General features: G+C 45.6%; 1 protein-coding gene across 4 annotated transcripts in view; it reads left to right on the top strand.

The window, feature by feature from the left end:
• Positions 1-3829: 3829 nt before the first annotated feature.
• The window catches only part of abcf3 (ATP-binding cassette, sub-family F (GCN20), member 3), an 83438-nt gene continuing 70638 nt past the window's right edge, over positions 3830-16629 (top strand). The window contains exons 1-3 of one of the 4 annotated variants that reach the window (XM_070883816.1): positions 3879-3963; positions 11790-11905; positions 15753-15897. In XM_070883816.1, the coding sequence (XP_070739917.1) occupies positions 11872-11905; positions 15753-15897 (179 nt within the window). In that variant the 5' untranslated portion in view covers positions 3879-3963; positions 11790-11871. Of the gene's footprint in view, positions 3964-7671; positions 7750-11789; positions 11906-12932; positions 13067-15752; positions 15898-16629 lie in introns of those variants that run through there. The other 3 variants (XM_070883817.1, XM_070883815.1, XM_070883818.1) reach the window with 3 other exon arrangements.

Here is a 16629-nt window from a genome sequence, read left to right as displayed (position 1 = left end):
GAATCAACCTGGTGAACCTTCGCTGAACTGCCTCCAATGCAAGACCAAAACTGTAGGTAGTACTCTAGGTGTGACCTCACCAATACCCTGTACAGTTGTAGCAGGACTTCCCTGCTTTTATACCTCCATTCCCCCTTGCAATAAAGGCCATCCTTCCTGATTACTTGCTGTAGCTGCATACTAACTTTTTATGTTTCAAGCACAAGGACCCCAGGTTTCTCTGTACTGCAGCATTTTGTAATCTCTCTCCATTGAAATAATAATTTGCTTTTTTATCTTTCCTGCCAAAGTGGATAACCTCACACTTTCCCACATTATACTCCATCTGCCAAATTTTTGCCCACTCATTTAGCCTGCCAATATCCCTTTGCAGATCCTTTGTATCCACCTCACAACTTGCTTTCCCACCCATCTTTGTGTCATCAGCAAATTTGGCTACATTACACTTGGTCCCTTCATCTAAGTCATTAATACAGATTGTAAATAGTTGAGGTCCCAGCATCGATCCCAGCGGCACCCCATTAGATACCGTTTGCCAATCAGAAAATGACCCATTTATCCTGACTCTGTTTTCTGTTAGTTAGCCAATTTTCTATCCATGCTAATATATTACCTCCAACCCCGTGAACTTTTATCTTGTGCAGTACCTTTTATGTGGCACCTTATCGAATGCCTTCTGGAAATCCAAATAATCCACATCCACTGGTTCCCCCTTATCCACCCTGCTCGTTACATCCTCAAAGAACTCCAGCAAATTTGTCAAACATGATTTCCCTTTCGTAATACCATGCTGACTCTGTTTGACTGCATTATGGTTTTTCTAAATGTCCTGCTACTGCTTCCTTAATAATTGACTCCAGCATTTTCCCAATGATGGATGTTAAGCTAACTGGTCTATATTTTCCTGCTTTCTGTCCCTCCTTTTTTAAATAGGGGCATTATATTTGCAGTTTTCCAATCCCCTGGGATCTCGCTAGAATCCAGGGAATTTTGGTAGATTGCAACCAATGCATCCACTATCCCTGTAGCCACTTCTTTTAAGACCCTAGAATGCAGGCCATCAGTTCCAGGGGACTTGTCCACCTTTAGTCCCATTACTCCCCTGCTCTTCTTCGAAATAGTGCCATGGGATCTTTTATGACCACCTGAGAGTTGGGCATAAAAGATTTAACGTCTCATCTCCGATAGTGCAGCACTCCCTCAGTACTGCCCCTCTGAAAGTGCTGCGCTCCCTCAGTACTGCCCCTCCGACAGTGCAGCACTCCCTCAGTACTGCCCCTCCGACAGTGCAGCACTCCCTCAGTACTGCCCCTCCGACAGTGCAGCGCTCCCTCAGTATTGCCCCTCCGACAGTGCAGCTCTCCCTCAGCACTGCACTGGAAGTGTCAGCCTGGATTATGGGCTCAAGTCTCTGGAGTGGGACTTGAACCCATTATGATAAGGACTCCCCTAGAGGTTCAGGTGCTGCTGCCCAGAATCCCAGGGCTGTCACCTCATACCCAGCAATCGATCTCCAACTCCAACTAGATCCAAAGTAGGATTTGCAAAGTTGGTTCTTTCATTAAAACAAGGCAGTTTACGGAGCGATGTGACAGAAGTATTTAAAATTCTGAAAGGATGAGGAGGGCACAGATTTATTGTGACTGGCAAAAGAACCAGAGGTGGCATAAGGAAAGAAATGTTTACACTGCGAGTTATTGTGATCAGGAACGCATTACCTGAAAGGGCGGTGGATGCAGATTCAGGAGTAGCTTTCAAAAGGGAATTGGATAAATACTTGAAATGAAAAATGTGCAGGGCTGTGGGGCAAGAGCAGGTGAGTAGGAGTAATTGGATCGCTCTACCACAGGCGCGATGGGCCGAATGACCTCCTTCTGTGCTGTATGATTCTAAGATTAAGGCATGGGAAATCAATAGAGGAAGGTGAGATAGCAGCATAAGGGAGCAAGGCTTAGTGTGGGACAGGATGTTGGAGTGAAGCTCTAAATGAACATGTTGCTCAGTATCGAACATTCAGAGATTATTCGGTTATTATCACATTGCTGTTTGTGGGAGCTTGCTGTGCACAAACTGGCTGCCGTGTTGCCTACATTAAAGAAAGGCTTGCATTTATATGGCCATGACCATCGCATGTCTCAAAGCACTTTACAGCCATAGAAGTACTTTTTGATGTGTAGTCACTGTTGTCATGTATGAAACGCGGCAGCCAATTTTCGCACAACAAACTCCCACAAACACTGTGATAATGACCAGATTATCTGTTTTAGTGATGTTGGTTGAGGGATAAATATTGGCTAGGACACCAGGGACAACTCCCCAGCTCTTCTTCCAAATAGCGCCATGGGATATTTTACGTCCACCTGAGAGAGCAGATGGGGCCTCGGTTTAACATCTCATCCGAAAGACGGCACCTCCGACAGTGCAGCACTTCCTCAGCACTGCACTGCAGTGACAGCCTAGATTTATGTGCTCACCATTACAACAGTGACTACTGTTCTTTTCTTTACAAATCCGAGCCTGGAGGTGACCAAGGTTTCAGCTGCAGCTAGCGGAAAGGCACTGGGGGAGGTGGCAATCTCTGCGGTACTGGTTAAGGAACAGGAGTGGAACTTTTATCTGGATCATTAGTTGCTACAGGAAGTATTGCCTCAGATATTTCGATATGACACCTCTTTAGGTGCAGCAGAACTGGCAATGTTCAGACCGTAGTCTGGTGACTTTATTTGGCACATGAACAAACCCAACAACATACATTTATACAACTTCCGTTTTAAGGTAGGATTAGACCCAAGGCACTACTTCACAGGAGCGTAATATACCGAAACAGAGACTGAGCCCAAGAAGGAAACATTAGGAGGGGTGACTAAAAGCTTGGTCAAAGAGGTAGGTTTTAAGGAAGATCTTAAAGGAGAGAGACAGAGAGGTGAGAGGTTTAGGGAGGGAATTCCAGAGCGCGGGGTCTAGGCAGCTGAAGGCACGTTCACCAATGGGGGATGTGTAAGAAGCCAGTGTTGGAGGAACACAGAGTTCTCAGAGTATTGTAAGGTAGGTTAACATAATCCGTACTCTACCCCCAAACTCCGCCAAAGCTGATCCTTAGCTGGGGTGACAGTTGAAGCAGTACCACCAACTCCAGCAACCGCTTTTTTTGACGTGTAGTCATTGTTGTGATGTAGGAACTGCGGCAGCCAATTTGCGGTCATCAAGCTCCCACAAACAGCAATGTGATAATGACCTCAAACCCAACCTGCAACCAAAAGATCACCCCCAGACCCCTTGGCCAGGTAGAAGCAGTAACCTTACCTCACGAGCACTTTCTAAGCTTCAAAGCCACAGAAATGAATGAATTCCACGTTCCTTTTTCCTTCAAACTAGTCATAGAAAAAAATGCAAAGTGAGCAACACAGCCTTTTGCCATATCCAGGTCGGAAAAGTGAGGAAGGTTCAGATACTGTGAAAGGCTGGGATGTGTTCATTCACACTGGGTAAGACTATTGCTGCCTTTGACAATCTGATACCCAGGCCTGTGTTGGCCAATCTGATCCAAGGCCTGAGTTGGCCAAACTGATCCCAGGCCTATGTTGACCAATCTGATCCCAGGTCTGTATTGGCCAATCGGATCCAAGGCCTGAATTGGCCAATCTAGTTCCAGGTCTGCCTGTCAATCACAGTCTGACGGTCCGCCTCCCGGGGATCTTCACGCCGGGCCGCGCTGCCCGCTGGGAGTTGTAGTCCACTGACCCAGATAGTAGCGACTCGGCCCCGGCCCGGGAACTACCAATCCCAGCATGCCGCGCGGGCTGGGCGGGAGGAGCCGAGCGTCGCAGGCGCAGTGTCGCCGGGGAGCGGAGCGTCGCAGGCGCAGTGTGGTCAGGCCGGCCGGCGTTAACATGGCGGCTTATGTGGAGATCATCCGGCGCGAGTTCCCTGACATCGACTCCGAGCTCTTCCAATATGTGACAGGTGAGGGCCCGACTCGGCCGGCACCGCGACCCCGGGGACTGCGCCGTGTGTGCGGGCCGCGCTGGGTCCGGTCCCGGGGGGGATTCGGGGAATGGGGCCTCGGCGTCTCTGTCCTGCGCTGCCACCATCGGCCCAGGCCGGAGCCGGCCGGCGGCTCCAGGTCCGGTCTGCCAGCTTGACTCAGTCGGTCTCTCTCCCTGCTGAGTTCGAAGGTCAGGGGTTAGTCATCATCATTCATCATCATCATAGGCGGTCCCTCGAACGAGGATGACTTGCTTCCACATGGGTTCACAGATGTTTCAATGAAGGATATTCCAGTCCTGAACTCCAGGGTTGGAAGATGCCTCTGCGTGGATTTTTTTTTTAACGTGTGGTGACCGTTGCATCAGCCACCACACAGGCTTGACAGAGCTAGTTCTTGATCCAGTGGTAAGGGGGTCAGTGCCGTGTCAGTGGGTCACACAGTCGCCTCTGGGTCAGAAAGTCGTGGGTTCAAATCCCATTCCAGGGACTGAGGGAGTGCTGCACTGCCGGAGGGGCAGCACTGAGGGAGTGCTGCACTACCGGAGGCGCAGCACTGAGGGAGTGCTGCACTGCCGGAGGCGCAGCACTGAGCTCTGCTGCACTGCTGGAGGGGCAGCACTGAGGGAGTGCTGCACTGTCGGAGGTGCCGTCTTTCAGATGAGACTTTAAACCAAGGCCCACTCTGCTCTCTCAGGTGGACGTAGAAGATCCCGTGTCACTATTTTGAAGAAAAGCAGGGGAGTTATCCCCGATGTCCTGTCCAATATTTATCCCTCAACCAACTTCTGGATAAGGGAGGTTCAACCTGTAGTTTGTATCTTTAGAAAGCTCTGGGTTGTCCCCTCAAATTAAACTAAATTGTTCAGTGTAAAAATACAATTGGCTATCTAAGATCCCTTTTTAAAGTGCTGTTTAAGCTGTGGTTCAGATCTTTACATTTGTTACATCTGAATTTTAATAGTGTATACTCCTTCTCTGGTGTTACATTGGCCCAGGTTTAATTTTAAACTAGCTGCTGATCCCATGCAGATTAATCTGACACTGGGTGTGACACAGAGCACTTCATGGTAGTGCTACTGTAACAGCATATAAGGAAATCACCGGACCATTTTTATCTCTGGCACATTTGGTTCCTGCATCGAGCCCTTCGCCCTCCCCAATTTGACAATGATCTTGCTGTGAAAATCATGTGAATCCCTCGAACGGAAAATGTGTGGGATCAGACACATACAAATGAGCAGACCTGATGCTCTAACACAAGATGACATTGTGTATGGTTAACATGTCCAGCTCGACATCATTCAGAACAGAACGGTCTGCTTGTTCGGCACCCCATCCAATAGCTTAAATATCTACTCCCTCCACCACCGGCATAACGTGGCTGCCATGTGCACGATCTGCAGATGCACGACAGCAACTCCCAAACCCCTGACTGTCGCTACTTAACTGGGTAAGGACAGCAGATGCATGGGAACACCATTGCCTATGCATTCTCCTGAGTCAAATATTCCATTTACATAGATCACTGTTCATTTCTTTGTCGTCACTTGGTCAAAATCCTGGAACTCCTGATGAACAGCAATAAGAACATAAGAAATAGGAGTAGGCCATGGCCCCACGAGCCTGCTCCGCCATTCAATATATCCCACAACCTTCCAGCTGGTGCCGGTACTCGTCCAGCCTCCCCGTAGACACAGGAGAGAAAAACAAACTGTTGCTGGCAGCGCGGGGGGGAGGAAGGTGGGGTGTAAAGAATGTAAGAACATAAGAAATAGAAGCAGAAGCAGGCCAACTGGACCCTCAAGACTGCTCTGCGTTTTAATAAGATCATGTCTGATGTGGTCATGGACTCAGTTCCACTTCCCTGCCTGCTCCCCATAACTCATTATGCCCTTATTGTTTAAGAAACTGCTTATTTCTATCTTAAATTTATTTAATGTGCCAGCCTCCACAGCTCAGGCAGCGAATTCCACAGATTCACAACCCTCTGAGAAGAAATTTCTCCTAATAGTTCTAAATGGGCGCCCCCTTATTCTAAGATTGTGCCCTCTAGTTCTAGTCTCCCCCACCAGTGGGAACATCCTCTCTGCATCCACCTTGTCCAGCCCCCTCATAATCTTATACGTTTCCATAAGATCACCTCATTCTTCTGAATTCCAATGAGTAAAGGCCCAACCTACTCAACCTTTTCTCATAAGTCAACCCACTCATCCCTGGGATCAATCTAGTGAACCTTCTCTGAACTGCCTCCATAGCAAGTATATCCTTTCGTAAATATGGAAACCAAAACTGCATCCAGGTGTGGCCTCACCAATACCTTATATAGCTGTAGCAAGACTTCCCTGCTTTTATACTCCATCCCCTTTGGAATAAAGGCCAAGATTCCATTGACCTTCCTGATCACTTGCTGTACCTGCATACTATCTGTTTGTGTTTCATGCACAAATACCTCCAGGTCCCGTTGTACTGCAGCACTTTGCAATCTTTCTCCATTTAAATAATAAGTTGCTCTTGATTGTTTTCTGCCAAAGTGCATGATCTCACATTTTCCAACATTATACTCCCATCTGCCAAATTCTTGCACACTCACTTAGCCTGTCTATGTCCTCTTGCAGTCTCTTTATGTCCTCCTCACAGATTACCCTTCCTCCCATCTTTGTATCATCAGCAAACTTGGCTACGTTACACTCAGTCCCCTCTTCCAAGTCGTTAATATAGATTGTAAATTGTTGGGGTCCCAGCACTGATCCCTGCGGCACCCCACTCGTTACTGATTGCCAACCCGAGAATGAACCATTTATCCCGACTGTTTTCTGTTTGTCAGCCAATTTTCTATCCATGCTAATATATTACCCCCAACCCCATGAACTTTTATCTTGTGCAGTAACCTTTTGTATGGCACCTTGTCAAATGCTTTCTGGAAGTCCAAATACACCACATCCACTGGTTCACCTTTATCCACATCCTCAAAGAATTCCAGCAAATTTGTCAAAATGACTTCCCCTTCATAAATCCATGCTGACTTTGCCTGACCAAATTTTGCTTTTCCAGATGTCCTGTTACTGCTTCTTTAATAATGGACTCCAGCATTTTCACAACTACACATGTTAGGCTAACTGGTCTGTAGTTTCCTGCTTTTTGTCTGCCTCCTTTTTTAAATAGTGGGGTTACATTTGCAGTCTGCTGGGACCTCCCCAGAATCCAGGGAATTTTGGTAAATTACAACCAATGCATCCACAATCCCAGCCGCTACTTCTCTTCAGACCCTAGGATGCAAGCCATCAGGTCCAGGGGATTTATCTGCCTTTAGTCCCATTATCTTACTGAGCATCACCTCCTTAGTGATTGTGATTGTGTTAAAATTCCTCCCCCCCCATAGCCTCTTGACTATTCACTGTTGGAATATTGTTCGTGTCCTCTACCATAAAAACTGATTAAAAATATTTCTTTAGAGTTTCTGCTATCTCCATGTTCCCCATTATTAATTCCCCAGTCTCATCATCTAAGGGACCAACATTTACTTTAGCCACTCTTTTTCTTTTTATATACCTACAGAAACTCTTACTATCTGTTTTATATTTTGTGCTAGTTTACTTTCATAGTCTATCTTCCCTTTCTTAATCATTGTTTTAGTCATTCTTTGCTGGCTTTTAAAAGCTTCCCAATCTTCTGTCCTCCCACTAGTTTTGGCATGAGCAATGTAGGAGCTCATTCACACGGATCGCAAGACCCACCACCACCATCTTGGGCAACTCTGGATGAGTACGGAATACTAACCTTGACAGCTGCACCCACGTTTCGAGAATGAATTTTTAAAAAATCCTGAAGAATGGCCACTTGGGGGAGTTACGGGAGGATGACTGAGTCCTGTGTAACCAGAAAGAGTTGGCGCTTTCAGGAAAATGAGACACATTTTACTCAGTTAAAAGCTTTTTGATCTTCCGAAATCAATGTGACATATCCGTGCAAAGTCCCTGAAGTGGGAAGTGCACCAGTCCCCAGAACTAGCATCTTAGCATCTCTTGCCTTCCATCACCAGGGGAAAAAATATCACTTGCATTTAAATTTGAAGTTATTCAGAACATAAGAAATAAGAGCAGGAGTTGGCCATACGGCACCTCGAGCCTGCTCCACCATTCAATAAGATCATGGCTGATCTTCTACCTAAACACTTTCCCTCCCGATCTCCATATCCCTTGATTTCCTTAGTATCCAAAAACAGCCAGTGACGACCACTTTTAATAGATATCGGTTCGTGTTGAACAAATAGAAAACAACAGTATGTAGAAAACATAATTACTTTGAGAGTTGCTGTTTATTTTGCCAAGGCAACAATAACTTGCATTTATATAGCACCTTTAATGTAGTACAAGGTCCCAAGGCGCTGCACAGGAGCATTATAAAACAAGATTTGACACCGAGCCATATGAGATATTAGGGCAGTGACCAAAAGCTTGGCCAAAGAGAAGCACCTTAAATGAGGAGAGAGAGGCAGAGAGGTTTAGGGAGCAAATTTCAGAGCCTATGGTCCAGGCAGCTGAAGGCACGGTTGCCAATGGAGCAATTCAAATCGGGGATGCACAAGAGGCCAGAAGGAGCGCAGAGATCTTGGAGAGTTGTAGTTCTGGTGAAGGTCACTGAGATGGGAAGAGGCGAGGCCATTTCGGAATTTGAAAACCGGGATGAAAATTTTAAAATTGAATCAATGATGAACCGGGGGCCGATGTATGTCAGCGAGCACAGATATGAGTGAGTTAGGATATGGCAACAAACACCCCTGCAGAAGTATGACTGCTGCACATTCAATCTCGTAACGTTCTGTTGGGTATGATGAATGTGTCTGGAAATAGTCGAGTCTAAAAGCAGTAGTGAATATTGTCAAAAATATCCTGTGTGTGTGAACGGGAGGGAGTTTAGGTGCAGGTTTTCACCCCTTCCACAGGGTTCTGGTTCCACTTCTACATCGTCTAAGTGGCCATTCCTTGTGTATGAATATAGGCTGACTATCAGTGGGCTATTCGACAATGGAGGGATCACAATAATCCTGTCCACAGTCGAGCAAAAGCTGTAGCTGTTTTTTTTCTCTCTCTCTCGGCTGAGGTTAATTAAACTTAAAAAAAAATGAAAGGGAATGTAACCTCCCTAATCTTCTCACCCTTACCTTTATTGTTTAAATCCTCATTTGCATATTTATGCATTGTACGACAAGTTCACCTGCACAGCAGGATTGCTGGAAGTGTTGTTGAGTAATCTGTGGGGAAAAAAACTTGTAACGGCGCTTCCTGGTTGAAACTTGTCGGAAACTGTCTGTCAGATTCCTGGCGGAGGCTCAGACTGGAGACTCTCAGCCCAACAACACCTTAGCACTGTGGTTGATGGAGGTGGGAAAGAAATCTTTGGAACCAGGGCAGTATTTGACCAAATAGTGGTGAAAGATAAGTACGGATGAGGGAGGCCAATCAGCCCAACTTGCTCATTCTTCCACAGAAAGCTAGGATTCCAGCCCCCGTCACAGCATCGAACTGCCACTTGAATGACCCAAGTCTCCACTACACCTCTCCGGAGACCACTCCAGGAATTGCCCACTCCAGGAATTGTTTGCTGGCATCCGCTCTGAACTTGTCTTTTACCTTTTCTGTTTTGCTTGGCAATTTATGTAACTCTGTAAGGTCCCCCCTCATTAGCCTTGTTCTAAGTTTTAAACATTAGGAAGTTACAGCATGATGGGCAGGCGTTTTTTCTCACTCCAAGGATAACAGGACATTACCAAGGAGGGTCTTTGAAGTGGCCGGTATAAATGGTTTGGGAGAGCAATCGAATGAGTCTCTGGAGAAAGAGGGAATGGAGCAGATGGTGAGAAGGTGTATATGGGCTTGAGATTACTCAATAGTCATGGGTATGTTGGCCCGAATAGTTTTTTTCTGCATCAAAAAGTTCTTAAACGTGTAGTCAAAATGGAGTTGAGCAAGGAAGCAAAATTTGGGACACAATATCCAAAATAATGGCTCAGCCAAGCACATCTGCTGCACAGCTGATAAAATGGGATTTTGTTCGTCAGATTCTGGGGTAAATTTGATGTGAGGTACTTGAATTACACAGAGTTCCTAGAATGCAACGCAATAGTGCCAGTGAATGAAAGGGATACTCTTGGGGAGGTTCCAGGAAATTATACAGGATGGATACAGATGCAGAAGGTCTTTCAGACGATCCTGCCTCATCCATCTAAAAAGAACCAATAGTCCCCAGCACTACATCATCCTATTCCATGATTCCAGTTTCTCCCCAGCTACTCGACTTTCCCCAGACATTGATGCCGTCACTTTTCCATAAAACATATGGAGATGTCAACTCAACGATGTTGGATAAAACATAACTTGCATTTGTTATCTTAACACTTTTTAGTTTCTTGTGATTTTTTCCCTCCCTTTATAAGGTGTTGACTCGCTCTGTTGTGTGCTTCCACAGGGTAATTTACTTTTAATCTAAATCACTGGCTGGTACAGTTGTCTTGCAAACATAAGCCTCGCCTGGAATAATCATTTATACAAAAAGAAAGTTCATGGGAACCACCTGCTGCGTAAAAGGGAGCAAGTTCGGAACAGGCTCGAGGGGCTGAATGGCCTACTCCTTTTCCTATGTTCCTAAGTGGCCAACACTTGATGCTGATTTGTAAAGTAATAACTCATGTTCTGTAAATTGGCAGAAATGTGTAGGGATAAGCAAGTTTATTTTGAGATTAAGCACATTGCATCAGATCACTGAGTCTTAAACTGAGATAAGAACATTCTTGGGTTGCTTTGAAGTGACTCCTATAGTTGTGGGTGGGAGTATTGAAATTCCTGACTCTGGCCAAATCCCTGTGTGTTGTCAGCTGTTCTGAGCCTGGGGTGAGAGTCGGTGGTGTGATAGTTGCCCTCGTGTCCCTGGGATAACTAGGGAAGGGGAAGAGTCAGCTGTGGATCACTCTCCAGGTTGCTATTCAGCTTTCCCTTCTGGAAATAAGCTGTTGGCAGACTGCTTGTCCAACATCCAGTCTTGGATGAGACTCAGTTTTACTCCAGCTAAACATTGGTCAGACTGAAACTATTGTCTTCAGCTGCCCCCCCACCCCGTCACGAAGTCTGCACCCAAGCCACCATTTCAGTCCACTTCCCTAATCACTGTCAGCTGTGGCTCAGTGGGTAGCATACTCGACTTGTGAGTCAGAAGGTTGTGGGTTCAAGTCTCGCTGCAGGGACTTGAGCACACAAAAATCTAGGCTGACACTCCTGTACAGTGCTGAGGGAGCGCCCCACTGTCAGAGGTGCCGTCTTTCGGATGAGACATTAAACCAAGGTCTGCTCTCTCAAGCGAACGTAAAAGATCCCATGGCACTATTTCGAAGAAGAGCAAGGGAGTTATCCCTGGTGTCCTGGTCAATATTTATCCCTCAATCAACATAACAAAAAACAGATTATCTGGTCATTATCACATTGCTATTTGTGGGCGCTTGCTGTGCGCAAATTGGCTGACGCATTCCTACATTACAACAGTGACTACACTTCAAAAGTACTTCATTGGCTGTAAAGCCTTTGACACGTCCAGTGGTCGTGAAAGATATCCAAGTACTTTGTAAACGTGGTGAGGGTTTCTGCCTCTACCACCCTTTCAGGCAGTGAGTTCCAGACCTCCACCATCCTCTGGGTGAAAAAAGTTCTCCTCAACTCTCCTCTAATCCTATGCCTCCCTGGTTATTGACCTCTCTGCTAAGGAAAATAGATTTGCGGACCTTGACTTGTTTTTTTCAATATGATTCCCATTAGGTTTCCTTTGGATTTTTTTGAAGGTCAGTAAGCTGTTTATATCGCAATGGGCGCTGTCAGCTACCATGAGTAAGGTTGCAGCATGACACCGATCTTCAACTTCCCAATTGGGAAAGGTACTTTTAAAACTTTCATCTGAACCCAAGTTATTTAGCTCCATCTGCCTCCCCAGCTTTCTAGAATTCGATGCTTGTCACAAAAGTAAAATACAAGAGGGACGTGAGGAATAAACTAACAAACCTGCTCCTGTTACATACCTTCACCGCATTGAGCCACCAACTCGTTAGATCCCTTGATTTCTCCTATTGAACCCATGTGTGCTTCAGTGGTCTTCTCTGGTAACTTACACCACACCTCTTCCCATTTGGATGGTAAACGCATTCACTCTCTCTCCTTGCCTTCCCTTCTCCCTCCTGACCTCCCTATTTTTAACCAGGTCGGCATGCTCAGCTGTAAATGCAATACTTTGGTTTAGATGCAGGTTGATATGCTTTTGAAAGGCAGCTTGTGTCCTTGCAACATGCAGTCAATCCTTCAGATTTATACCTGGAATAGATGAGGTTGATTTGATTGAGGTTTTTAGAACATTGAAAGGAATTGATCGGGTAGATAGAGAAACTTTTACCACTGGTGGGGGAGTTTAGGACAAAACCTTAAAATCAGAGCCAGGCCATTCAGGAGAGAAGTTAGGAAACACTTCTTCACGCAAAGAGTGATAGATGTGTGAAACTCTCCCACAGAAAGCAGTAGATGCTAGGTCAACTAATAATTTGAACTGTGAAATTCTCCCACAGAAAGCAATAGATGCTAGGTCAACTAATAATTTGAATTCTAAGATCAATAGGTTTTTGGTAGTCAAAGGTATAAAAGGATATGGAGCCAAGGTGGGTAGATGGGAGTTAGGTCGCAGATCAGCCACAATCTCATTGAATGGCGGAACAGGCTCCAGGGGTTGAATGGCCTCCTCCTGTTACTGTGTTTCCATCAGATTCACCCAATTTGGGCGATGTGACTCTTCAGATTTGCATAGTGTCTTTGACCTGTATATGACTGGAGATTGCTTTTTAAGTCAGTATCCTTCACACTGCATCAAGTGTCTTACAATATATGGCTTCTTGTCCAGTATAATATTGTGCGTCCTGGAATGCTGAGGGATGTCAGAGAGGAAACAGCAGAGGCTCTGACTGCAATCTTTTAAACATCCTTCAATGTGGAAGTTGTGCCAAAGGGCTGGAGGGTTGCCAATCTGTTGAAGAAGGAAAAAAGGAATAAACCAGGTAACTGCAGACCATCAGCTCAATGTTGGCAGGGAGTAAGCTTCTAGAGATTATATATGGGAAAAGCTGCGCGTGCACGTTGTTTTGAATGGGTCACACAGCTGGTTAAAGGGCTCGCACACTGAAAACCAAATAAGAAGGAACATTGTTTAGGATCATTTTTTGTGCATTGGGTTGTTGCGGAATATCCCACCAGAAACAGTGGGGGGAAACATAATCCAGAATGGCTTTTAAAGGGAAAGTGTATAAATATTTGAAAAAGAGAAATTTAAAAAAGTGGAGAATGGGACTCGAAATTGCTCTTTTAATGGACTGGGACGAGAAGGAGGGGAGGAATGGCCTCCTCCTGTGCTGTGAAATTCTATGGTTCAGAGCCCTACGTCTCAAATTTGTTGTTCCAAAGTTTGATGCAGTATTTAAGAATTATAATTTTTCTTCAAAGCTGGGCTGAAACCTTGGGTGCAGTTATACTGCAGTACCAGTGTGAGATCAGTACTAGCTTCGTGTAATGCAGATCTGGCAGACCCAGATATACTGTTGGCTGCGAATGCCTGTAGTTGGGAACATTCACAGGTGTCTGACTGTTTGTAAGCAGCCAATGGGAGAGTTTGCCGCCAATGGTTCAGTTTGCTGCCTGTTGTGTGTTGCGCTGAATGCAGTTATACTGTAGCTGATGCAGAAATAGTGGTGGGATCATGATGGGCATTTTGCTGCAATGTAAATTGCTATTTGTTTGGCAACTTTGCATACAAGTCACACCATACAACTTGTGTTGGTGAAAACGGTACTGTTCAAATCCGAACACTCCATGTAAATCCCTAATAGCGAACTGTACCGATTAAGAATCTTGCTGCATTTGATGGTCAGGAGATGCACTAGGAACCCTTACACAATGTTCTTCCACTTTTTTAAATTTATTTATTCACAGGATGTGAGCATCGCTGGCAAGCCTGGCGTTTATTACCCATCCCTGATTGCCCTTGAGAAGGTAGTGAGTGGTGAGCCGCAGCCTTCAACCGCTGCAGTCCGCGTGGTGAAGGTTCCCCCTCAGTACTGACTTTGTTGCTCGACTCATGTCTCAGGGTTATTAGTCCAGCCCTCTGGATTACTAGTCCAGTAACATAACCACTATGTTACCATACCCCCAGTAAATGAACTCTTTTGCGAGTTTGGTATAATATTTAGAACGTAGGTGCCCTTTCTGCCAGAACTGGCTGACTGCACTAGGCGACCCCTTGTATTTAATTCCACAGGAAATATATTCCGCACTCTCTTTATGGCAAATACTGCTCAGACATTAGATGACACCACCAGCTGCATTGGGTGAATGCTCCCAGATGTGGGAAAGGATGGTTGTTGTCTTTCAAGGGCAACTTTAGCGTTGGACTGAGCAATGGGGCAAACATTGCAACACCAGGAGATGTATGTCAACCGCGTATACAAAATATCTTTTAGTCCATTGCCCAATGTACAACTCTGGGAACCAATTGTTGCACAGCTTTTCCTTTATTGGTCTTATACTGATCCTGCTGCTCACACGTCCGTATTCTCAGTTTTCAGCATGGAGTAAGAATTTCTGCCTGGTTCAAGTTGCACTACATATTTAGTATAGTCACTGAGCTGATAGATCTGTACCCATCAGTACTATACCCTAGTGTTATACAGTGACAGGCCTGTACCCACCAGTACTGTACCCCAGTGTTATAAAGTGACAGACCTGTACCCACCAGTACTGTACCTCGGCATTATACAGTGACAGACCTGTACCCAGCAGTATTATACCCCAGTGTTATACAGTGACAGACCTGTACCCACCTGTACTGTACTCCAGTGTTATACAGTGACAGACCTGTACCCCAGTGGTATACAGTGACAGACCTGTACCCACCAGTACTGTACCCCAGTGTTATACAGTGACAGACCTGTACCCACCAGTACTGTACCCCAGTGTTATACAGTGACAGACCTGTACCCCAGTGTTATACAGTGACAGACCTGTACCCACCAGTACTGTACCCCAGTGTTATACAGTGACAGATCCGACCTACCGGTTCTGCACCCTAAAGCTATATGGCTCAAAATGCTCTCTCTTGAGCATAATACAAGTTTGGAAGGACAACATCTATAATTGTACTACTTGATGTTTTTCACAATTCAAATGATCTTCTGGGCTAGTTTTGATCGCCTGGATGTGTCGAAGAGGAATTTTCCCAGATTTTGTCCCCAATTGGCCTGGGTTTTTATCTGGATTTTTGCCTCTCCCAAGAGATCGCATGGCTCCGGTTGAGGTGGAGTGTACAATGTTGTGATACATGGGGTACCGCAGTTGTGTGGGGCGGACTGTTTGGGCTGGATGCTCTTTACCTTTCCGCCATTGTTCATTATTCATAGGTTTATATGTAACCTTCAGGGCTGCTGACCGAGGGCCGTGCGGCTCTTTGTTGGCTGGCGCGGACACGGGCTGAAATTTCCTCCTCCTGCGCTGTAAATTTCTATGTTTCTAAGTGGACAATGTATGAAATCTCCACACAGTATTGGTAACTTACCGGCTTTTTTGTGCCCAGCTGCTCAGGGTTTATCGTGTGGTATGCGATATGCTGTGTGTGTGTTGGAACCTACTTTGCTTAGCTTTGTAGATGTGTAATTGTTAAAACTCGAAGTAAGGATAGGCTGTTGTTCCCCTCAGGTGTGCTGGACAGCAGTGCTGCTGATTTTGAATCCGTTGATGAGATTTTTGAGGCAATTGGTGACGTTCTGCAAGAAGTGTCAGTCTCGAAAAATGAAGATGACGTGCGAGAGATTTGTCAAAAAATGTTTAATACCCTTAAACTGTGAGTAAACATTGTCATTCTTTTGTTTTTCAATGTTTTGGTGAGCAAGCTGAAAGCTATTAGTGGTTGGAATGAAACTCTTTGAACCACCCAATGTCAACATCAAGTGCGCCTGGGTCAGTTGCATGCAGAGCGAAGCTCTCCACCCGGGCAGCACACCGCAGCAATGTGCAAACGTGTCATATATGTGCTTTGTTCAATGGCCACGGTGCCCCACAGACTGATGGGATATGCCTTTTAACCTGCAATTTCCCCACCTGCTTTAAAACTTTGCAGCATTGAACAGTTGCCAAGTTCAAGCTTGTACTTCTGTACATAAAGAGGGACAAGCTTTCAAGACGCAAGTTCTATCAAATAGTTTTATAAGGCCTTTCACTTGTCCCATGAAAGGGGGTACAATTCACCACATTACACAAAAGAAAGAAGGAAGAGGGTGAAATGTAGTCAAAGAGTGTATTTGAGGGATGGTGGGGTTTAGAAAGCAGGGTGAGCACGGGGAAGGCAGAGATAGGGAGGGTGCTCTCGATGGTGGGGCAAGATGGCTGAAAGACGGAATCACTGATGGAGTGAACGGAACAAGGAATGTGAAGTATGCTGGTGTTGGAAGACCACAGGATGTGAGCAAGGATGCAAGGCTGACATCGATTGTTGAGGCCGTGCAGGGATTTAAAGGTGAGAAGAAGAGGAGTATTGGTCTATTTTCTGGGACACCGGGACCCAGTGGAGCTTGAT

The sequence above is a fragment of the Pristiophorus japonicus genome, chromosome 6 (genome assembly GCF_044704955.1).
Source record: "Pristiophorus japonicus isolate sPriJap1 chromosome 6, sPriJap1.hap1, whole genome shotgun sequence".
NCBI lineage: Eukaryota > Metazoa > Chordata > Chondrichthyes > Pristiophoridae > Pristiophorus > Pristiophorus japonicus.
Note: the sequence above shows the minus strand (reverse complement) of the source record. Positions and strands in the feature narration are given on the sequence as shown.